The sequence below is a fragment of the Ostrinia furnacalis genome, unplaced genomic scaffold (genome assembly GCF_004193835.3).
Source record: "Ostrinia furnacalis isolate ACB-3 unplaced genomic scaffold, ASM419383v2 OfSCF5876, whole genome shotgun sequence".
Classification (NCBI taxonomy): Eukaryota; Metazoa; Arthropoda; class Insecta; order Lepidoptera; family Crambidae; genus Ostrinia; species Ostrinia furnacalis.
In genome coordinates, this window is record NW_021136115.1 from 221,775 (window position 1) to 248,128 (window position 26,354).

Sequence of the window (26,354 nt, forward strand, 5' to 3'; positions counted from 1 at the left end):
CTTTATAACCCAGAATAACATATAGGCTATAATTTATGACGATCTGTGACAAATTAAATTTCATGCGGGTGAAGCCGCGGGCAAAAGCTAGTCTTTGATAATATTGGCATAAGCTGTAGTTGAAATCAAATTACCAAAGCAAGCATATAATTTGTCCCGTATATTGTCAACCCTGTATCCACGCGGCACAAACCACACAAACGCTCCGAGAGGGGACATGGAGACCCATAGATAATTATCACGCATCACCTCTAATGTACTCTTAAACTTGCGAATCCCTTATTGATTAGGGCATAATTAGGAGAGCCGATAGCGTGAAGGGTTATCCGTCATCCTTTTTGGAGTTAGCAGCGTGAAAACAGCCAGCAGAAGTGAATGGACCAATTAAATAATTCAGTAATTCGTACTGCCGGCGCGGCGACGGCGACGTAAACACGCGTGAGACGGGCGCGGGCGGGGCGGGGGCGGGCAGTGGAGGGGCGAGCCACGCCCTCTGACGTCACGCCGCGCCGCGCTCAGTCGGTCAACACCCGGCGTCCGGAGCGGTCGCGGCGACCCGTCGCCTATTCAACCCGAAGTACGATACAAGTCGCCAAAATTTTCGACCGGCAGTACCACTCACCTTCCAAGGTGTTGAAGTTGGAGGACGACCCTTGGGGGTCATGTGCGATGTACTCGCCGGACAAGATGAAGTCCGGCGGGGGGCTGATGGCGCCGCCGGGCTGTTTTCCGGCGCGGTACAGCCCCACGTACCGCACCACAGACCCTAGGCGCTGCGTGCCGAATCCTTCCGTGAGTACATAGCTTTATATTTAGACACGACAACATCGTGATATAGGGTGCTTTTTTTCAGAAGTAGGTCCGTACGTCAAAAACCCGTTGTCAGGTTTTTGTTTACTAACCACTTTCTTGCAGGTTCATCGGTTTTTAATGCTAGGCGATTTGTTTCACTAACGCTGGCGTCTGCAAGGCGATTGTACATGGAGCTCCATGGCCGGTTGTTTATTTAAGTTTAAATTAAACAAACTTTTGGTGCACAGTTTGCAGTGGATGGTTTTTTCCAATAAGTACGAATGAAAAGTTCCATGATGGAATCGTAAACAGATTTTAATTATATGAAAATGTGGGTAGCCTGTGGGTTTTATAAAAGATATCACTTAAGGATTCCGTTTACGACCAAATAACAAGTATTCATCAAGAGAAATATTTATCTTTAAGATAATTTAGTGATACCGAAATAGAAATCCAATCTTCATGTTATTGACAAAATATAATTTGTGCATTTTGTGATCAGACGATATTTGATTAGATTGAAGCTTTAGAAGATCGCAGTAAATATTCTTGAAGACTGATTAAAATCACGAACCAAATTAAATAATATTTCAATAATAAATTACGATATTTACGCAGCATTAAATGAAATTCGTATTCCATTTAAATTCCTAAGGGTTTTGTGGTTGTAATTTTAATTTCATGTTTGGCATTTAATTATGGAAAAATAAATTAATTATTCCTCAATGTAAAATTAATTTAAATGTAGGTAGTAAGCGGATTAAAACTGTCTCATGTTGGATACGAATTTGGGAAATAATAAACATTAACAATATTTTATTAAAACACAATTTCAATTGAACAAAATTAAATAAATAATTATGTATTTTGCGACTACGGTTATAATGAGCCGCTACGAAAAGCGGCTACAAGGCTACGGCCGACTATTTTCGTAGCGCCGACGGGCGCGCGGTAGCGGCGGCGCGTAGCTTCGTAGCCGTGAACCGTAGTCACCTTTCTACGGGGTTTCGTAGCATTTTCTTTGTTGTAACCAAAAAAATGTTAAATTGATTGTTTTAGGGAAAATACAAAGTGAATAAATTGAAATAAGGCATTATTAACAAAACTAAGTGAATTGATAAACAAAAATAGACAAAGTGAAACCTATTTGATATTAAAATATTAAAGTAATAAAAAGTTACAAACAAATCGAGTTCCAAAGCGGAGTATTGGAATGCTTCAAATAATTTTACGAACGTTTAATAGATATTTGCAAATCTATATATATAAAAGAAAGTCGTGTTAGTTACTCCACCTATAACTCAAGAACGGCTGAACCGATTTTGCTGAAAATTGTCAGGGAGGTAGTTTAGAGCCAGGAGAAGGACATAGGGTACTTTTTATCCCGTTCGAAATTTAAAAAAAAAGTCTGCTTATTTATTGCCATTAAGGCGGAACAAAGTTCACAGGGTCAGCTAGTGAATAAATAAAACTGGAGTTAATCCAAATAAACATTTTGCAATGAGTGCGCACAAAAGTTTGTTTGATTTATTCGGGTGTATTTTTTATTTTCGCAGGTTTATCGGCCGGTTGACATCCAGGACGGAAGTTTCCGGTTTTGCCAATAAAAAATCTTAAAATTAAAATAGCTAAACAAAAATTTAAATAAAAAATATCCAGTTTGGTTTACGTTTTATCAAATGAAAACAATTTTTAAACCGCATATTTTCGTAAAACATAACAAGATGAAAAAAGCTCTTAGAAAAAACTTGTTAACTTATATCTGAACAATTTTTTCGCATAAAATAATGTAAGGCCAAAATGTTAACTTCAGAAGTTTACAAATCTTTTTAACGATAAAAGCAAATAATATTTTGATAATAATGTAATTGAATTTTTTCATAACATTATTTTTCTTTCAAACGTGAATAATTAAATGATAGTTTAGGTAAAACGTGGATGTTTTTCAAAACCTACCTCAATAACATTGAATATTTTCATCTGCTACAAACTTTAAACGATTGATAAATAAAATAAAACTTGAATGTAATTACAGTCTAAAATATGTACTAGATTGAGATTTTTTAAATTATTTTAATACTTATGTGTGCTTAAAACTGCGACACGTCATGGATCAAAAATTCATTGGAAAATAACTATTTAACTTGTTGAAGTAATTGGTCAAGGTATTTGCCAATAAAGGCTGTAGGAAGCTACTGTAGTAGGTAAGTACTGTAATAACAGTTTAGTGTTTTCTTTGTAGTACATTAATAGGAGTACGCCATTTGAATGGCTTTGAAAAAAACGTTTGATTTTTTATACTACTGGCCAAGACTTTTGTTCTTGGTGATCTTATTTGATGACATTTCAAGATTGACTGCTGTATCAGCGCTGGAAGATATTAAGGTACATTTGATAAAAGAAGAAAATAACCAAGTTTTTCGAGTGAAGTGGTGACTTAACTATCTTAATGGTTAATTAATTTCTTCTACCCACTCTTTATCCACAATTCTGATAGTTTTAATTGTGTGCTAGTTATGTAATTAAATGTTATTGGCGCTATTATTAGCGTTGGTAGGACAAAATGATTATGAAAAAGGCTCCGTAAGAGCAAGCTTATTTTTTATATAAATATTTGACGATTTATAAGCACTATTTAATATTATTGGTTAGTAATGCATAAACATTAGTATGCATGAATGTAAGAAGTATTTATCCTGCTTATTATCAACAAATTTTCATATAAGTATGTATAACTCAATTTAATATCTGAATTATTTATCGCTCATTAACAGATACTTAGCTAAAAAGAAACAGTTTACTAACCCGACGTATACTAAGACCGATTTCAATTCTTTCTATCGATTCTTTAATAAGATACAATTATTTTAATTTCTTCGACAATTGCTCGAACGAGCACGCGCGGAGTCCAGCACGAAGCAAAATATTAAACTTAAACTTTTAAATACGACCACAATCGGTATGATTTGGACAGCAAATAATTTATGTTTTCGTTAAACAATTACCATGCTTTTGAAATTTTGTAATTTTAATATCTGGGGCAAACTTTTTCTTGAAACAAAAAGTCAATTTCTTACGCTTTCTTAAATGAATTTTTGGCAACGTTAATTTTACTTAGATATTTTGGAAATGATGAACTGCTGTGGTTAATCGCAGCACCACTATCCCTTTACATAAGTTCAAAGTGTTACTTTTCTATACTATTTAACAGTCGGTGGGTTGTACCATAATATGCTGTCAGAGGAACGTCACACTACTGTCACGTCACGCCACTATCACGCTGCTGGGTCAGTCTGAAACAGAAACTCGTCTTGAAATTAGAATTGCAACGTTATACTCGTAGTAACACCGTGACATGTGTTTAAAAAAATATGTAATTGTTCGCGACAAACCCAAAAACTATTGAATGGATTTTCATGCGGTTTCAATAATAGAGATAAAGTGGTTTACGAAAAAGGTTTAAAATACTAATTTGTCAAGGAGAAATACATAGAATAGTTTGTATCCCGGTTTTTGTAAGGGGAACGCGCGTGATCCTTTCCGTAGTAGACCAATTTTTACTTGGAGAAGCCGCGGGTAAAAGCTAGGTGTTTTTTATGCATAAAAAGGCAGGTATTTAACCGCTATTGCACCTAGTTAGGTGAGAAGCAGTCTAGGATGGTAAATGTCTGCCCTGGTCTAATAAATTATTTCCGTCCGGCACTGGCATTGGATTCCGCGTGAACATAAGCCCCCTGACTTCAAAGTTCCCAGACAATTGTTGTATAGACAATCATCTTCCCAATTACATAAATTATAGGAAAAACTGATACTTTAACTACAGCTTCGAGCTTTTTCTGTAATTGGTAGGCAGCTGTATTTACCTTTGTACGACGGCAATTTTATTAGGCATTATAAAGGTCTATCGATCTTATCTAGGTATTAATTTTTCCTACTTAACTTTTCTACTCAATTACGACTGTGAGTAGTTTACTTTTGCTTGGAACATTTTTCTTTCTCATGATTGTTTTTTCTTGAAACATGTCTCATTTATCGAATTACGGAAAAACCATAAACACTAAAGGACAAATCGTACCTACTAAATAAATACAATTAATTGACTTTTCGATCGGTTATAAAAATATTGATGTCCAAGATTTCAAGGTATTATTTGGTTCAATTTTCTTCGGTATTCTGAAATAGTTTCTTGGTGTCATACTATTTGAACTACTATAGGCCTGTGGAAAAGGCCGATGGGATCAACTTGATGTGCCCTCGAAATTTTCGTTATTTCCAGATAGTTTTAAGAAAATTTTGTTGTCATCACACCTACAGAGTTATTGAGCTCTCGAGTGGAAAAAGTCTTAGGCTGAGTTGCATCATCTTACTTTAACTTTGACAAACGTCAAAAATCTGCCAAAATTCGTACAAAAAGTACCAGACTGGTTATTATTATTGTTACGGTTAAAAGAAGGTGGTGCAACTCACTCTACCGCCTTAAGGTTCAGTCAAACCAACGCGACGCGATCAGCCGGCATGCAGCAATCAATGCATTAAGTCTGATCGCCATCGCTGCACGCCGGCTGATCGCGTGTGATCGCGTTGGTTTGGCTTGTCCAACGCGATCACACGTGTTATGGTTGGTGTCAAGACGATTAATTTATTAGCAAAAGAAACGTTACTATCCAGGCCAGTGTCGTTACAAAGACATTACCCCTTAAAAGTTTACAACAAAATAACAATTACCTTTCATTTTCTTATTACAACACAAACGTGTGGCAAATGAAATGTTTACAATTTTATCGCTTACGATACAGAAGTTAAGCGCTAGAATTCTATTTGTTCCTTAAGTCAAGTAAACGTTGAATTGAAAACACCTATTAGGTTAGGTGGAACGGTTTTTATTTCCACATTGGCGATTACTTATTCATGAAAGTTTCAATTGCTACGTACGAGCAACACTTCGGCGTCATTTACAAACGTCGGATATTCAGTTACTTTCAGGTTGTTGAATACCTGAGTGCATAATGAGAGTCTTACGTAGGGGAGAGTGGGTAACAATGGATCACTTTTTTTTTCAAGCTCCACAAATCCCAAGTTTATGCGTAAATAATTAATCTATGATAATTAACCACAAGATATGTCCCTAATCTACAAAACCAAGTGCAATTATTCGTAAAAACGGCATAAATTTACAAGTTATAACAAGTTTTTTAAAAAATGGGAAATTAACCACTGTGACCCGTGGATGGGTCACTTTGGATCTTTTCATGGGTGACAGGGAATCGCTTGGGGTACACTGGATCTTTAAAAAAAAAGTTCAATAAAATACCAATTTTCTTCATAATTATTTATTTATTTATATTCTAAGACAGCCTTCTATCACAGTCTTATCAAAAATTAACAAGTCTTTCAAATTATGCTGGTATAAAGAGACCTAAACTAATCAAAATTTTGTTTAAATAAACAACAGTTCTTCTCCTTTCATTTCCACAAAGTTCTCTTCTCTATTCAAATAAACATATTTACTTCTTCAGTAATCATTAACAAACATTTTAATAAGAATTTTTTAAATGCTAACTCAACTATTAAACATAAATATATTTACTCCTCGAGTCTATCTATCTATCTATAGCAGCCTTTGGGTTCGCCTTCGAACATAGGCCTCTTCTTCAACCCTCCACCGACTTCTGTCCCTGGCCACACGCATCCACTTTACTCCAGCCTGTTGCCGGATATCATCTGTCCACCGTTTAGGTGGTCTTCCCCTGCCGCGGGTGTTGTAGCGGGGTCTCCACTCCAGGGTCTTTCTGGCCCAGCGATCCTGGTTCATCCGTGCAATGTGCCCTGCCCATCTCCATTTACGGCTCTCAATCACTTCTACCACGTCGCTAACCCCCGTCTTTTCTCTGATCCACTCGTTCCTTTTGTGATCTTGTAGGGAAACGCCAAGCATCTGTCTTTCCATCCTCGAGTTATCATTAATATAAACTTTAATTGGAACATTGTTGATATATCAACTATTAAAAATAAAAATTATTACTTTTTCAGTAATCGTTAACAAAAAATGAACTATAAAAACCAATATTTTCACAGTCCGCTGTGACCCAAATGAAAATTATTCACTGTGACCCATAGGCCGGTACGACACAAAAAAATTATTCAAAAAATAACTACTTATACCCAAGCCAAAATTACATTACCCACAACGGATTTATCAAATAACAAGTTCAAAACATACGACTATCATTTATATTTATTAAAGGATTGGGAATACGACAAATTTCTAAATTACGTAAAAAAATACTTTCGTACTTACCTACTGGTCTGTGTGTGACAGCACGTGATTCCGCTCGGCGAGCGCGGCGGCGACTGGCACGTGAGAGGGGGGTATCGACGAGCAGTAGCCACGCGTTTGCTTGTGTGCGTAAAGCATCAGACGTAAGAATTATAGCGAATAATCCGCTGTGACCCGTGATCCGCTGTTACCCACTCTCCCCTAATGTTTAGTTGTTTTGTTGACTTTATTTTCACTTTTGACGTTTGTTAAAGTTAAATGGTGTAGTAACCTAGCCTAAGACATTTCAAGTAGGACATCAAGGCAGACTTGCCAGTAATAATATTATGCGGAATATTATTTTAGCGCAAGGCAATGTTAATAATAACTAAGTACCACTCTTCGGCAGAGATAAATAGTCATTTATTAATTTATTGATGAAAATCAGTGACTTACAAGTAAATTACAAGGTGACAACTCCTGACTGCACTCGATTGCCTTTTATACGACCAAATAAAAATTATTACGACAGTGTACAGCAGGTCTAGTAGGTATATTTATGTTTGACCCGTTAACCTTTTCATAAGCTATTAAATTAGGTCAGAATCATTGACATTACTCCAATGGGCAGTTATATCACCAGTTACACATTGTTAATGTGCAGTTGCATCTAAATATAACTTAGTAACCATGGATTAAGTTTTTTTGTTCCTTTAAAAATTGGAAATGTCAAGAAAACACCAGCTACTTTCAAAAGTAGTACTAAATTATCTTGTCACCGTATTTCTGCGCCATGGCCTCTCATTTTTTATTAAATCTACGATCGGTCGATCGAATCAATTTATTGGCTATTAACGCAATCATGATCATTAATGGTGAATTTTCAGTCTTTTTATCTTGCTTAGAAAAAATGCGAATTTAACTTGGTGGCGATAATCGCTTTAAAAGAAACACCTCGGTTGCCGTTTTATTTTCAGTTGAGTTAATTTATTGAGTTATATTTTATTCATCTTGGCTTTGAATGCGCATAGTCAATGTAAATAGCTTATAAACGTGTTAATGGAGCAACTCGTATTTCTTTTTTCTTTTCATTTAAAAATATAAATTTCTGTTGTAGGTATGTACCTATTAAAAATTAAATATCCAGAATTGTAAATGTAGTTTTCGTCCTAAACAAAATCTTGAATATCTTGTTTCCAATCCCCAAACCGATTAAAATATCGATTTTGTAGCAATGTGTCTTTGAAACCATACGACTGAAAATCCTGATCGGTAAAATATTTTATTACTACGTTAAGTTCCGTGAACGTGCATTGTAAAGTGACCTTAAGGATTTCATCACACTACACTAGTGTAGGTACTTCAGTTCTACAATATAAGGTATTAAATTAGAGGTTAATACTATTAATCAATATTGGATAATTATAATACAGACGAGCGGTCCAAACCATCATTGATGTCAGTTAAATTAAAGTTGATTTACTTTTTACAAAAAGCTGTTATTCTTTCAATAATTTTCACCGAAGGTAATTACACTACTAATGGTGGGAATAAATGATAATGTCGTGCCATAATTTTACATAAAACACACATAAAATTTCAAGGGAATAGCCATTTTGTTTTCCAAGAGCTCTATTTTTTCTCTCGGTGAACCACCACCTTTAAGTGGTAGCGTGACCATCAAGTTGTCTTCCCTTTAGTTGCCTACAATTGAGGGTCTGTCAGTCTGTCCGTTCAACGTGGAGAAATCGACTCGTACAAATTGAAGCTTAATAGTTTTCAGTACCTATTGGCTGAGTTTCTTATGTCACTCCTTCTAGGCACCGGTTGAAGTGTTGACAAGCTATGTTTGTGACGTGTATAAGTACTTATAAAAAGAATTTTTTCAATGATCTTTTCTGAAAATCGTTTCAGGAATTTTACACATTTTTTTGAGCATTCAAATCGTGATGCATACCACTGATGTGTTTGTTATAATCTATAATAATATTATAAATGCAAAAGTAATTCTGTCTGTCTGTCTTGCTTTCACGCCTAAACCACTGAACCGATTTTAATGAAATATAGTTTGAGTCCCGGGAAAGGACATAGGATAGTTTTTATCTCGGTTTTTTTAAACAGGGACGCGCGCGATAAATTTTTTCTGTGACAGACAAAATTCAACGCGGGCGAAGCCGCGGGCGGAAAGCTAGTCTCTAATAAATGGACATATCACTAGTGTATCGTAACATTAGTTCTGTGCCGCATGGTAAAGTCAAGTATTGCTCTCACTTGATTTGTACCACATAGTATAATATTGCTCTACCTCCTTTGGTCGGAGTGAGTGAGATTATAAACTTGTAGCATTAGCCCTGTATACCAGTCCTTTAGTATCGTGCATGTAAGCTTTTTCAGTATACTTTTAACCGTTCTTAATTCAAGCGGGACTTCGAGACTAATATAATATGCGGTTCCATTAAAAGTGACGATCGACGTTACCTTCCTAGATCCATTAAATAGTCATATTCATAGACTAGATTGAGGCTAGATCAGATAAGCTGACCTCTTTGTATACTTAAACATTCATTGTATTTGAAATATCTCGCTTGAAATAAGAAACCAAAATATCAGCTTGCACAATGACGGACATCTTGTGGTTAGAGAGGTTAATCGATTTTATCCATTAGTTTTATTTATTACTTATTTGGACTACTTTGTTAATATTTATAGGCTGTCACGGCAAATGAATCTTTTTTGAACCCTGGGCAAAAGATAAAGCAGTTAAATCCCGTCTCGTTCTTATGCTGCAACTTCTATATTACATGATCTACCTTTTTTTGACCACAAGTTGTGTACCTTAAATGATACTGACTTATCGACACCTGTATAGTGAAATTGTATCATAACACAGGCCTGCAAAAAAAATATTTTTTTTTGGTGCAGCTCTTTTTGTTTATACGGTCGATAACATTGGTAATGCACAATATATTCACATACTTCATTTCAACTCATCAGCTCTAGTTTGTCGACTACCCTCATTTTATTTTTTTTCCCGCCTTGTTAGCAAATAGTCATTATTACATTAATATCGATAAACTTTATGTTACTATTTTAATATGGCTAGTACGTCCAGATGTTGTGTTAACGATCCTGATTCATTTTGATAAGTTTGTGGTGAATACTACTGAAAGATCAGCGTCAAACCATTAAAAACATGGTAAATCGTTTGTATTTTGCTCACTTTGGTATTGAAATTTGGCACAAAAATTAAGTGTAGCTGCTTCATATTGTATGTAAAATATGCGTTGAACATCTGCGACGATGGGAGAAAGGCACACGTAAGTTTTTGAAGCTTGGAGTGCCTATGATATGGCAAAAATAGTCAATTTTTGCAGTTAATTTCACAGAATTTTCGTGGTTTAAGTACTGAAAAACTAAAAGAAGGTAGTTTTGATGGACTTCAAATAAGTCTATTAATAAAAGACACCACTAAATTTGAGATTTTTATGAATTATGTGGATTGGCTTGTGTGGATTTCTTTTGTACCAGTTCTACAAAATTTCCTCGGAAAGCATAAGGCTGACAACTATGTAGAGTAGTATAAGGATGTGCTAGTTCAATTCAAATATTTAGGCTGTTATATGGGTATAAAATTAAACTATCTCAACAGTAACCCAGATCCACTCCAACAAAATTTAGGAGAACTAAGCGAAGAACAAGGAAAACGTTTTCACCAAGATATAAAAACAATGGAGAGTAGATACCAAGGAAGATGGGACACTTATATGATGGTCGACTACTGTTGGGGAATCATGCGAGATTGCCCAAGTAAGTTTCATTCGAAAGAATCACTCTAAAGACAATTTCTTGATGTTTAATGCTAATAAAAATAAATATTAATTGTGAAAATTGTTTTTCACTTATCTCGGGAACTAGAGCTGATAGAGAAAAACTGATTACATTTTCGATATCGCCATGTAAGACATACTTAAAATCAGGTCTTAAATCCCCGGCACCAAAATGGCTGTAGGCCAGTGTAATCATAGGTCTTGCTGAGTAAAACTAAGTAGCAGTCCAAGACCAGTCAATGAGGCCAATGCGTTTATTAACTTGGTAAAAAACGAGGTAGTTAAAGAACATTCACCCGCCCTTTTTAAAAGCATCATTGCCTGTAATATGAAAGCCATAATTTTTCAATTTGTATCTTTACCCACATCTTCACTAACCACATAGGTAAAAACTAAAAAGATCGCACGTGACAGCGACCATTAATTTCCCAGGTAAAGACTTCCATTTACCTATTTTGACATTAACCGGAATCCATTCCGCGGTAGCCGCCGCGGCGCCACTGACGTAGCCGCACATTGCTTATTTTTAACCGAACAACATAAACAATCTGACAGGCCACTTCTTTCCGCGCGCTAAGTGGGATAACGAAGTTACGGGCGAAAATAGCGCTCCCAAGCGAAAACTCCCGAACTCCGTAACTCATACGGATTTTTTACCAGCATCCAAATGAAATAAGCAACGTCATTATCCGAAATTAAACGGAAATTAACACGTGAGCCGACCACGCCGGGCTAAACAAATAAACCTACACATCTATCTACAGCGCTCTACACAGCTATAATACAACGACAAATCTCCTGGTAGGCGCTCGGTTTTATTGCAATTCAACTATACCGCGTACTCTTTCGCGCTCTGTGCAGCTGCCTTTCGATAGAGCGGGACGGGTAGCGACCGCCGATGCTGTCTTATTTTATTCATGGTTACGCGAAACACGCCGCGCGTGAGACGGTTATATCAAATCGAGTGTGGGAGAGAAAAGAACAGAGCGGGCTCTCAAGACCGACTGCAAACAAAACGTAGACGAGGGTGAGTGGCCACGGGCAATTGTTCCCGAGTTATGTAGTCTAGTGCGGACTACGGAGGTATCATAAAAGGAATGATCATAATAATAAAAAAGGAAAATGCATCTATCGGACCGTAATCTTCGGAAATATGTAAACAAGGAGGCAGTTATTCCGTGACCTTTTAGCTTGCGCTACTTTGCTATTGAAAATTGGATACCGTGTATTGAAAATATATATAATATATATACACCACAAGGTGTACCGACGACATCATAAAGGTAGCAGGAAAGTGCTGGACGCAGGCCGCTACCAACCGGGCAACATGGAAAGCATTGGGGGAAGCCTATATTCAGGAGTGGACGTCCTATGGCTAAGATGATGATGATTATTATTTTGATGTCGTAGAAATAATGTTGTGTAGTTTTTTTTTTTCTGAAATTGGTCTCTTACGCATACTTTGTTAGTGATAATATTCGCGTGGAATCTAAGATTTTATAATTTTACATTTTACGGTTTTTTTATATTGAAATAATTTTACGATTTACTACTTACTTACAAAGGCACCGTTGTTCAAAATAAAATTGTGAAGATATATTATTTAAGGCGATTAGAGTCCTCAATGACCTTGAGCGTTTGACCTTCACGCTTCGCACAACACCCGCGCACCCCGCACGAAAATTCCGATTTGACACCGATCAAAAATACACGGGCATAGGTAGGTACAGAATAGAAGCTCTTTCTTCATACATTACTGCCTATTATTTTAAACTTGAATTGATGAACCTTGATTTCGATGTCATTTAACCCAGGCGCAAGTGATCGCCCGAAATGTTCTAAACTAGCGCACCGTATAGTAAGGTATTTATATTTAACAAAAATTACAAATCCATGAACATTTTGTATGGGATAATATTTTTTATTTTATTTTATTTAGCTTACAATGTATGTTGTGTGTAAACTATGTTTGTTCGGGTGGAATTTTGCAAGCTGAATTAGTTAGACCCATTTCCTGACGACAACCGATTGAGTTAAAATTTCGGATACACATGCAATTCGGATGACAATGCAATATTATGATGACATGGAGCTGATCTGATGATAGAGCTGGAAAGTCAGTGACCCCATAGGAACTCCGGAATAAAACGACTCCATCGAGTTGAGGCTCGTTTGATTTGTATTTATTTATTTACATTAGGGTTTACATAGTTACGGTAAACTACTTTACAAATCACGAGTACCTACTTCAATTCTATATGTAAACAGAGTCTGATGATGGAGCTGGAATATGGCCATAAGAATTATTCGAATTATTACGAGCTACATTAGAGAAAAACGATGCTACTACGCCGTAGTAAATTCCGCATCATAAATACTAAAATGCTTAAATTAAAATTAAAACATTCTTTAAAAAATAAGGTTTTGTATGCTCTAAAAAGAATAGAATAAAAAATAAAGATTCTATCATTACTCAATTTATATGACTAAAAGCTCGTCGCGAGATTTACTTGTGTAAACAAAAATACATTCATAACGTAACTTAATTTTAAAGTAAATCTAAAAAAATTAAATTTGACAAAAGTCAAATATCTGTCAAACTCCATACAAAAAAACACCGGTTATCGCCAAAGCTACGGTCAAAGTTAGGTCACGTCAGGTGGTGCAACTCAGCCAAAGAAAAAATTCATTTTGATCGCTAATGTCAGTTTGCAGCGAGTAACACAACCTCCCCGTCTGAAGGCCAGCGGCCGACTGCCGCCCGCACCCCGCGAAGGCCCCCTCAACAGCAAAACGTTCGGAATTTATCAAAAGTAAAATTTATGAATGAAAGTAATGTTCGATTGAAAAACGCAACGTGTCATTTAAAGATCAAAAAATTCTTAATCTATTCATGCAAAAATCTTTAAAATTAACATAGCCGTTTGGGAGGAGTAGGGAATTGAAGTAAAAAATCGATGTCCCGTATTTATTTTTTTAATGCACCACAAAAAGACGTAGGAAAAATTCAAACGTGTCAAATGTAGTCCTTGAACTGTTGTATAACATATATTTTTTTCAACTATTTCTGTCCAGCAGTATAAGAGGAGTAGGCTTTACAAAATGACCATTTCACGCGGATTGAGGACACTAATCGCCTTAAGTAGGTAATACAAGTCTGAGTTACGCCGTGGCTGTAGCAGTTTACTCGTAATAGAACTTCATAAATAGTTTATAGAATAAAACTTTTTACGTTGAGAATGCCCAGACTTTACACAAAATATTAAAAAAATATGTTTATTTTAAAAAGTCATACAACAAAATTTGGTCACCATGATGTATAGTATACGAATAAGTGACAAGAAGGTTGTCCTTAATTTATGGGACACCCTGTATATCGCTACCGTGGTACAGTGGTAAAAGGGCTTATACATTCTTGGAGGTTCTGAGTTGGAATCTTAGGTAGTATTCACATACTAGGTATAAATAAAATAGATTTGTGTATTTTCTTGGGTTATTGTTTCTGTTAGTCTTATTAGACATAAATATTGTGGCTCATAGAGTATTATACCAGGGTTACCTATGTCATTTTTAACTTCTTAAAGTTATTCTTGTCTTAACAAGCTGTAAGGCAAAATAGTAAAACACGGGTCTTAACGCGACGTTTATTAAAAAGTTACACTATGTACTGTAGCCGTTGTCACAAGCAGACTAGCTGCAGCATAGCAGCCGAAACGTCAAGCCGTAAGTACATAATGTAACTCATTATTAAACATCGCGTTAAGACCCGTGTCTAAGGCTGGGTTGCACCATCTTACTTTGACTGTAACAAACGTCAAAAATCTGTCAAACTCCATACAAAAACCACCGGTTATCGTTATAGTTACCGTCAAAGTAAGATGGTGCAACCCAACCTTATCTACTATTTTAGTTGAAATGGAACGCGAAAGTCTAAAATCTTATAAGCTGTAAGGCAATATTATAAAAGTATAGTAGAATTAGCCAATGCTACTTACAAACAAAAGATCTATGAAAAACTTTATAGCGTAGGTATAGACAAATTGTAGCCATTAATGTAAAACATTTGTTTTTGGAAATAAACGTTTTATTCATTGTCAGAATAATTTATAATTCAAAACTGTTATTATGTTTTCTGTTTGGCCAATAATAAATAACTTACAAAAACAGTAGAATAAATTCTTTGCTGGAAAAGATAATCACTATGTTTATTGTTTACTTAAATTTTAACAGAGACATGAATTCTGAAGTAAAATAAATAGGTGCGACTGTGAAAAAAGTTAGATCGCTTTTATAAATATTATGAAGCATGCAGGTAGAGGTTTTTCAGTAAACAGTCAGTTCATTAATGTTGAAATTAATATCTACGTCATAGTCTCTACCTTCACATACCAGGATACTATGCTAGACATAGGCCTCCCACAATACGCACCATTTTAGATTATAAATACAGGGTATTTCTGTAGCATCCAGCTTCTACTCGTACCAGAGATAGTGGTTAAATGTGAAAAAACTTTCAAAATTCTTTAGTGCTTTTAAGATTTGAGTCAATTTATGTAAAAGAGTGACCTAAAATTACGTTTTTTATGCCTCTTACGCGACACCACAGATGTCGCCATACTCGTATGCTTGCGTAGCGTGTATCGACAACGTTTACTTCCAAAAACTAAGCGAAACCAAAACCTACCCGCCTAACAATAAGACCTAATCTTGAAAAATGAAACTTTCTTAAAAAACGCTCCTTTTGTCTATCGCTACAATTGTTCCGGCTCACTAAGGTCGAGTATCCCATGACAGGTTGATAACTTACCACGGTCGTCACAACTTGAATACGTGATGAGGTGCACGCGAAAATGAACTTTAAGGTAGTACTAAACTGAAATGGTGTTTTGCGTAGGTAGGGTTGCCAGGTCCAAAATCACAAAAGCCGGACTTTGTGCTTCATTTGGCCGGACATTTTACCCTAAAAGCCGGACATGTGACGGGGAGGGGGGGGGGGATGGGGTGCAATTTGTGTCAGCTCATGAGTGAGTACTATCATCATTGGTTGCTAACCAACATCCTGATGCGTGCGATTCATATGATTCTGTGGCTTGACTTTCGCCTGGCGCGGCTACCAAATAAAAAGCCTAACAAAAGCCGGACAGGCCGGACAAGGCAATATTTGGCCGGACAAGTCCTTAAAAAGCCAAACATTTCCGGCTAAAGCCGGACGCCTGGTAACCCTATGCGTAGGGGAAATAATAAAAATATCTTTATGTTGGAAAGTCACGAGTTGTAAATAATGTATGCTAAGTTTTGTGTTCGGCAAAAGGAAATTTGGTTTGGGCCTTTGATGTGCCTCTTCTTCGGAAGGGTATGACGTTTAATTTACATACGTCTATAGTTCCAATCCAATTTAATGGAAATATGAATAACTTTTATCGTATTGTAAAGTATATTTCGAGTCTATAGAGATGTATCGACTAGCGTTATCGAGTTCAAGGTAGTTTAGTTTTATTTTGAGATGGGTATTCGGGACTTCAGCATCATTATCATCATCTCAGCCATATGACGTCACTGCTGAACATATGCCTCCCCTAATGCTTTCCATGTTGCCCGGTTGGTAGCGGTCTGCGTTCAACGCCTTCCTGCTACCTTTATGATGTCGTCAGTCCACCTTGCGGCTTACATGTCGGTCGGGTCGTCGGGTAGTCAGGTAGTAGGGACTTAGTAGTCAGGAAGCCAGCTTATTATAGGCACTTAAATGCTTCGCAAGTTCGTAATAAGATCCATTAGCAGTTCAGTAAAATTATCCTACGTACTTATCAGTTAACTTACATAAAGGTGTCGTAATAACACCTGCTATAAAAATTACGTATTTTTTGACACAATGGTAGACTGGAAGAGCCATTAATAAGTTAGAATCTAAATTTAGTTTGTTACAGTCTTGATCACAGACATCCCTAAATTTGTATTGCATATAATGTATAATTTCTTTAATTTTTTTTCGTCTAAAAGTACTCGTATTTACCCGATATCTTTGCAAAAGTTCAGTACATATTTATACCATAAAGTCGCCAGAATTGCTCACTCATTTTCTTTTATCTATATTTTATTTATTTATTTATTTTTATTGGTTTTACATTGAAACTGCTCCCAAAGGCAATGTATGTGAATAAGTAGTGTCATCTTGGAAGTCATTCTTAAATTGTACTGTCCAACAAAGTGTTAAATAATACTTTATGCACAACTTAAACCGTTCTTGAATCATGAGACTTATAAATTCTAACACCAGGGATGCTATGCCGAAGATTGAATTTGAGCCCGCCGTCACCTCTGGTGCTCACCTCGTTAACCGTGACGCCAATATGTCGCAAACTCGCTGTTAAATATTAACAGCGAGTGTGAAGTTAGCTCAAGTTATGCAGTTCTTACTCCCGAATAATTTATGGGGACAACCTTTCATTAGCGATAACAATGGAGCTGCAATAATTCGGTTTTAGGAAGGTAAAGGGAGGGAATATGCAACTTAAAGTTTAAGACTTTCCTGAGTCAGACAACAATACATTTTAATAACATTAGATTGATCTTGAGTCAACCTTCTGGATTCTACACACCCGGCTCTATGGCCCGGCGGGTTTGTGTCTTGGATTTGGTGTGTACAAAGCTAATAAGCTACTTAATGTAGAGAAAGAGAAAAAGGAAATAACTTTTTTGTCACCTTAATATACAAATTACGTGAACTTATCATTGGGAGACTTGGGAGGTTTGGAAATGATGATGTCATTATTTAGTAATATATTTTTTACCATCTGTACCAAATAACCGAAAATATAGATTACATTTTTAGGAAAAAATGTCTATAATAAATTAATAGTTTAAAAAACCAAAAACTTGAGTGAGCCCGCCGTAGGCTGGACTTTGGTCCAACACCGCGGTGGGCAACCCTCTAGTTGGGTTCGCCACTGATCGGGCGCCTTATGCGCTCGATACGGCCCGATCGCGAACGTCGGTCTGCGAGCCCACACTCGGCCTCGTCGGCACGCGCACCGACGATCGCCAAACGGCTAGAGTACCTTCTGTACTCGCCACTCTGCCCGGTGAAGCTGGAAAAGCTCCTCAAGCTACCAGCGCGCGTCCCTTCAAAAAAAAAAAAAAATCACTCACTCATCACGAAATATTTTCTTTTAGAACGTAGGTTCTCACTAAGGCTGAGTTGCACCATCAAACTTTGACCGTAACTATAACGATAACTGCCCCCCTAGACAAAACGCACTTTTTGATCGAATCGAAAATCGAATCCGTCAAAACTCCATACAAAAAAGGGGCTTTTCGACCACTTATCGACTGGTTTGCGATTATAATTTGCACTTTGCCTAGACCCACTGGTGGTTTTTGTAAGGATATTGACAGATTTTTGACATTTGTTACAGTCAAAGTAAGATAGTGCAACCCAACCTAAGACGGGATATGATAATTAATAAATTATGACTTCTGACTTTACACAAAAATAATTGAGAATTTGATGATTTCTTGTCTTCTTGTCTTTTATAAATAAAATACAAAAAGTTTCTCCGAAGAATTTTCAGATTTCCAACAATAAACCGGTAGTTTACCGGTCTGACTGTACTTCCACTGGCGCAAAAATGAAGTAATGCGAGCGAAGATTTTTCGTTGCACTTCGCAAACGAGTTCTCTAGCCTCCGAGCGATCGAAGCGTCGGGAAGAGGTATTTATTCCACTTTAGTTCTTATGGTTATTTGCAAAAGTCCGTTTATTGTTTCAAATATTCTATTAGACTGTATTCTGAGATTTTGATGACACACTGATGTCCAGAGTCCAGACCATTCAAGTCACGCAAATATGGGGCAAATGTGGTGGATTCACGGTGCATATTTCAACAACTCCGTATCGAGTAGTACCAACAACGAAGTAAACTAGTCTACTGTATTTATCTGTATTATAGGTGCTAGTAGCGCAGCACTAGCGATTCCTCACAATGTCACAGCAGTAGATTAAACTAGCTTTCCGCCCGCGGCTTCGCCCGAGTGGATCCCGTTTTACCCCCTTCATCTATCTTAAGCGGTTTAGATTTTTTTCATACAAATGTTTTTTCCCGCTAACTCCCGTTCCCGTTGGAATTTTGCAATATCCTGTTATAACTAAAGCTTTAAGTTTACTAAGGTACCTGCATGCCAAATTTCAAGCGTCTATCTTACGCAGTTTAGATTTTTTCATACATATGTTTTTTCCCGCTAACTCCCGTTCCCGTGGGAATTTTGCGATATCCTGTTGTACCTAAGCTTTAAGTTTACTAAGGTACCTGCACACCAAATTTCAAGCGTCTAACTTAAGCGGTTTAGATTTTTCATACAAAAGAATTTTTCCGCTAATTCCCGTTCCCATGGGAATTTCGGGAATTCCTTTCTTAGTGCACCTCTACGGTACCTAAACGACGTCCCTTCCAAATTTCAAGTGCCTACGTTTAGCCGTTTAGGCTGTGCGTTGATCTGTCAGTCAGTCAGTCAGTTTCTCCTTTTATATATTTAGATAGACACAAATATTTATGAAAATGATATCTTACTAGATCGAATCAGAAATGAGGATATCCGTAAACGAACTAAAGTCGCTGAAATAGCCCGATGGATTAGCAAGCTGAAGTGGCAGTGGGCAGGGCACATAGTACGCAGAACTGACGGCCGATGCGGCAGCAAGGTTCTGGAATGGAGGCCGCGTACCGGACAGCGTTGGACATTCACCCACAAGGTGGACCGACGACCTGATAAAGGTAGCAGGAAGGCGCTGGATGCAGGCCGCTACCAACCGTGCGATGTGGAAGTCATTGGGGGAGGCCTATGTTCATAATGATATCTTACTGCATCTGAATATACCATGAAAAAGAAATACCTATTCATTATAGTCAGAAACGCATTAAATATACACTAATAGCTTTCCGCCCGCGGCTTGGCCCGCGTGGAATTTTGTCTGTCACAGAAAAACTTTATCGCGCGCGTCCCTGTTTCAAAAACCAGGCTAAAAACTATCCTATGTCCTTTCCCGAGACTCAAACTATCTCTATGCCAAATTTCATAAAAATCGGTTCAGTGGTTTAGGTGAAAGCAAGACAGACAGACAGATAGACAGACTGAGTTACTTTCGCATTTATAATAATTATAGACTAGTAATAGATAATGAGTATGATGTAGTTTCGAAAGATAAAGTTGACCGTATTTTATTGTGCTACAATGGTTTGTTTTGCGTCATTATTGACCCTACCCACAGAATAAGTAATAGTACCAAGGTACCCAACTTAAAAGTTCCTCTTCTTACAAAATATGTAATTAAAAGCCATTATGTATGATAATGTTTAATGAAATGTTAATAATATCGATATTCGATGGACTTCTCATAGCGCTACCGATCCTACTAATATTATATTACTAGCTTTCCGCCCGCGGCTTTGCCCGCGTGGAATTTTGTCTGTCACAGAAAAACTTTATCGCGCGCGTCCCTGTTTCAAAAACCGGGATAAAAACTATCCTATGTTCTTTCCCGGGACTCAAACTATCTCTATGCCAAATTTCATCAAAATCGGTTGCGAGGTTTAAGCGGGAAAGCGTAACAGACAGACAGACAGACAGACAGACAGACAGACAGACAGAGTTACTTTCGCATTTATAATATTAGTTGGGATAAATGTGAAAGTTTGGATGTTTGGATGTCTGGATGTTTGTTACTCTTTCACGCAAAAACTGCTGAACGGATTTTGTTGAAACTTTACAGTATTATTGTTTGTAACCCAGATTAACATATAGGGCTATAATTTATGCCGATCTGAGACACTAAATTTCACGCTGGTGAAGCCGCGGGCAAAAGCTAGTATAGACATAAATTGGACACAATCAAATTAATGTAGTTAGGACGTGTTAACGAGCTTTGTAATTTGGTTTCCAGAGAGGAGCCTCAGTCTCAGTACACACGATTGCAATAAGTTAACAGATAAATAAAACTTATTATTAAAGAGCTTTTTTTAATTATTAATGCCATTTAATGTATGAAATATTTTCCTAACGTTTTGGAACGTCTGTCAAATGAAGTCAATGTGAAAAATCCGCTGAATATTTGCTGAAGATATTGAAATAATCAAAACCGCAAGAAATATCGACGGGTCGATCCTCGAAGCCTGGTCTCCGTCTCCTGATCCGCAGGTTGGTGGTTTCCGTTTTATGCAGCTGTATTTTTGAGTTGTTTGGAGTCACCCGCCGACCCCCGCATCATCCTTCTTCCCCGCAATTTTTATTCCTGGTGTGGCTATTTACACGCCACACCATTTGTGTACTATCAAACTATAATTAACTAGCTGTTGCTCACGGCTTCACCCGCGTGAAATTCAGTTTGTGACAGATCGTCGTAAATTATAGCCTATATGTTATTCTGGGTTATAAACAATAATACTGTAAAGTTTCATCAAAATTCGTTCAGTAGTTTTTGCGTGAAAGAGTAGTAACAAACATCCAGATATCCAAACTTTCGCATTTACTCGTATAATATTAGTAGGATAAGTAAAGTCGATAACACTCGGGCGTGGGATTCCCGGACTCCCACAGTTGAAAAATTCAATAAAATTTCATTCATCTGCAGATTTTGGTTTTTAGTCGTTTGGAAAGTGGAAGATGAAAAGTTAGTCAATGGATTTGGTTAAAGCCTATGGAGAACCAAGTTACCGATATAGGTGGTGCTTATTTCACCTAAGCTATTCAATAATTATCGTGATTTTCATAGCATGAAGTTTCATAGAACTTCTATTGTATGCAGTGTTGCCAACACGCTACCACTGACAAACGGCAGGCAAACAGTTTGAAAACGTCGCGCTCTACACCAAGTTCACTAAACTAAGCCTGCATCTTCACTCTGGCTTACATGACATACCGGGTACACGACAGTCAGTTGTACGGACAACAGCACATTAGGCTGTACATTTTTGTTCGAAAATAGCACCTATTACAACGACATAAGAGACCTCAGTGTTAAGCTTGATGTGCTCTCTTCTGAACTAGCAGCCCGCTTGCAGTGTGTCCACACCGTCATTAACTATTCCCACTGATGCGACTTTGAACTGTACGGCCCTGACCGGTGCCATGACTTTGACGCTATATTTCGAATTTCTATTGGTAATTTCCAACGTATCAATAGGGACCGTTTTTGCTTGCAATTAGAATCGCAGTACCTACCAATTTAGTTAACAATCCTATTAGTTTCTGATAGCAGTTGTAATGAAGCTTAATTAGACAAAATGGGCTAGTTAGTACTTGAATAAACAGTTTCCATTTCTATTTATTTAGCAATTTGTACGCAGATTTATACGTTAAATATTTTGACAAAATAAAATCATACGATCATTTTCTTGGAAATCTTCTTTCACCCAAAGTATTAAAGACTTTAGCACTTTGCAACCAACCTTTTGAGTATTATCGGGTCTGGGTGTTTTCTATGTATAATATGTATGTATTTACAAAAATAAAGTTATTTAAGTATGTTTATATCCGTTGTCTAGTAGCTACCCGTAGTACAAGCTTTGCTTAGTTTGGGGCTAGCGGCGCAGTGTAAAATGTCCAAGGATATTTATTTATTTATTATTATTTTCAAAGGGTAATTTCAGGACTTTATTTTTTCTTAGTATGAGAAGTGCATTGGTTCAGTGTCGTTAGAAAAAGCACTAAGTCAAATAAATCAATAGAATCAATAAACGAACCGTTCAAATAAAGTTATAACACTTGTATAAAGCGCAGACGTAAATGTGGATTAGTGTAATCGCCTTTTGTTTTCAAACGGCTCTCCTATTCCGAGAATATCAACTTAAAATGTTCTTCAAACGACTCTGCCACTTAGACTTCGTAACTGTCAAGTTCATTTTATATTTTTATTTATTTGAAGACGAGGTTCCGGGTATAAAGCGACTGCTTCTGTTGAAAGACTGGGCAAGAAGAGGCAATGCAGTGTAGGTAGGTCTTTATTTCGTCGCAGCCCGTAAATAGTAGGCATTCAATTGTAACTTAAGTGAATTATTTCATTGAAGCTACCATAAAAATAAGTTGCTAAAAAGACTTTTAAGCGAAATATCTTTGATATGATTCCATAAGCTCTTTTAAGGCAGTAAGTAGAGAAACGATAATCAACTACGAGTCATGTACACTACTAGATTGAAATCGAACCAATCAAACCTAGATTTGTTTGAGTTCAACATTTTTGGGTTCAAAGTTATAATTGAGTTTGTGTGGAATTTAAAGCGACACACAAAAATACGAACTTAAGCAAGAGCGTGAATCTTGCAGATTCATCCCCATTAAACGTCGGGACTCAAGGTGCAACCCTTAGGGTATCGATCAACTCTAATGTATTCCGGCAACTCCAACTTGATGATTTGGCGCAGTGCATAAATACACCAGAGCTGTAACAAAGCGTATCCAAAGCACCAGTTTGAAAACTTTTGTGCTGTACAAAACCTATTAAACTCAAGATGGTGGGATTTTAATAACTGAGCGTACGTTCTGCGGGTTCGTAAACTTCAAATTAACTTTCCACCCCGGGGACGTATATGCTGCTGCCATGAATAAGCTGGCGCCAGCCATTGTTGGGTGGGAGTTGATGTAATAATGTGGGTAAATGAGCAAGTTTTCTCTAACTTAAAATACTAAATTAGTCGGGTTAAGACGACGGTTTGGATTCGTGATAGCTCTTTTTGTTTGAAGGATTTTCGGAGTTGAGAGTTTTGAAACTAACTCTATCTCGATTGTGCTCTTCAAGTTTTTGGTGCTTTTCCTCTAAAATTGATCGACGGGAACTAGGGAGGGAAACATTTAATTTTTTGAAGTTGACTAAAATAAAATGATGAATTTCTCTACGCTACCTTTCTCTCAATCCCGTCTTCTTATTTCAAGTTTGTAACCTAAAGCGACGCTAAAAACTATATGGGCACTTCTTCGAAATCGCATTCTTCGGCTGATTCATATGGACAAATTTCAAATTCAATTTTAGGTTTGTAACATAGACTCATATGAAAATAGGTACACCCAATAACATATATTTGGATAAGGGACTCGTTTTTGTAAAGTAGTTTTCAAGATATCGACGTTCAAATATTTTGTGCCCATATGAATCAGAATTTGTTACATATTAATCAAAAATAGAAATAAAATTTATGATACGTATGTACAATTGGCTCTAAATTAAGAAAATAATCATATTATAACAAAAACAATGATCTGTTGTTATGAAAAAAAGCAACGATTCCACAATAATTGGTGAAAAAAATTTTTTTGAAACTTTAGTATACATCCATAATATTTTGTCATCATCATATTCATTTCAACTGAACATAAGCCTCTCCTAATGATTTCCATAATGACCGGTTGGTAGCGGCCTTCATCCTGCGCCTTCCTGTGGGAAGACGTTCTACACTAAGCTTTCCGGCACGTAGCTCCCACTCCAGAAACGTGCTATCCCATCGGCCATCATTTCTGTAAACTATGTGTCCTGCCCATTATCACTGCAGCTTGCTAAAACGTCGGACTATGCCACCATGCGACTTAAGATCGTTTACGGATCTCCTCATTACAGATTCGATTGCATAAAAAAAACAAGCATAGTCCACTCCATAGTACACTATGCAACTTTGTGGTTCGTAAGCCTACAGTGAGAGGCCGCTTTTCAGTACAATTTGTCATCACTGATAAACACACACTGGATGTAGGCTTTCATCTTATGGCACTAAGGTATTTAGATGACACTACCGAGCTGTATCACTTATCCAAGCTATTGTTGTTAAGACGTCCACCTACAAGGTGAAGAAGGTGAGATGAGCTTATAGAGGTTGTGGCAATGGCAATCAGTTAATCTCGAAATCATGGGAGGCCTATGCTCAGCAGTATATTATTATGTGCTATGGACGCCATAAGTGTAGCTGAAATAATAATAAAAATAAATAAATCGTTGGGCAATTTCATACAGCGCCATTTAGCTACAAAATATGCTTGTGTTATGGTTGCTAGCTTAACGGATATACTACTTATTTACTGTTTAAACACAAATTATTCTTAACATAAAAATGATAACGTTTTTTTTATTCATAACAAGACCGCAATCACACCTGGTCTTAAATGAGATGTAGTCTGGGATGTCATTCTTAGTTAAAAAACCCTTTTTTGGTGCTTGAAAGACCAAAAACTAATTTATTTTATAATTCATATAGGGCCCTGACCATATGAATCACGCACAGATAAATCAGTTTTTTGCCTAAAATCGAGCAAAACTCGTCATACTTAAAGACTACAGTGTTGTCATTTTTCTACATGAATATATAACTCAAAAGCATCACAAGGAAGACAGATTAGATTTTTAATGCAATAATGTAATTTTATAAAGTAGGCATTGTAATCAGCATGCCACCTGAACCAAGCACAGATGAATCAAGTATTTGCCTTCGTCACACCGGGTTCTAAGCCAACCAGCTCCACGTCTGCCTTCTAGCTCATCCGTTGCAAGATGGGCTTGCCTCCACGCCAGAAACCAGACTCTCATGATTAAAACCTGACCAGTTATGGTCAAGAACAGCTCACGCCATATGAATCAGTATTTTATGCCGGACACTGCTTATTTATTTTTTTGCGAACAAACTAACTTAATTAAAATTATGATACATTTTTTTTGTAGAAGGACAACTCATTAGCTTTCGAAATAATTTTAATTTATATTGATATATCAAAAGGAAAATGCTACATCAAACATTTTTTTCCGGAAAATGGCTAACGGACACACCATATGAATCAGAGAATCATACTTCAAATATTTTTATTTTGTATAAAGACAGCAATTAGGTCAAAAATGTAATTTGCGCCAGATAGGGCTATAGCTAAGCTATACGAAAAAAAATATTGCATGCCATTTTGTTAGTTGGTTACAGAACTATACCCAAAGACATCGAAAATTTTGCCTCCGAAGAAATACCCATATCCAGTCTCAAGAGTATTCGTAGATTTTAGTTCGTGATTGGTTAGATTTTGAAATTCAATCTTAGAAGATTAATTGCTGAAAAAATATAGGAACATAAATCAGTGTACAATTTTTTTTGTCGTGGAGGAAATGCTTTGTGCACCGTCACCACTGTCGGGGGACAGAGTGGTGTATGGGACTCCCGGCGCCCTGAAAAGGGCGCTGCTCCATCCTGAAAAGGACGGGGTATACCCACTAAAACCTCCGCGGCGTTCCGTCATCGCCCGAGTGGAGGTGTCGCGAGATCCGGCCGTAGCCTTAGACTTCCGCTACACCACCGGCGACAGCCTGCCTACACGGTGGACCCTACAAGCCCCCTTAGTACCTAGATTAACCGGTTGAATGTCATTTTATAATTCAGAATGGTCTAATATTTTAAACTTTAATTTGATAATTTTTCAGTATAGTCTGTCTTAAAAATCTCATCTTTCATTACTATTCATCTGGACATC

The 26,354-nt window shown here is 37.0% G+C and overlaps 1 protein-coding gene across 2 annotated transcripts in view; it reads left to right on the top strand.

Annotated features, from left to right (window-relative positions):
- Positions 1-682: 682 nt before the first annotated feature.
- The window catches only part of acj6 (abnormal chemosensory protein 6), an 82,087-nt gene continuing 56,415 nt past the window's right edge, over positions 683-26,354 (top strand). For both annotated transcript variants that reach the window (XM_028316812.1, XM_028316813.1), the window contains exon 1: positions 683-792. In XM_028316812.1, the coding sequence (XP_028172613.1) occupies positions 688-792 (105 nt within the window). In that variant the 5' untranslated portion in view covers positions 683-687. The remainder of the gene's footprint in view (positions 793-26,354) is intronic.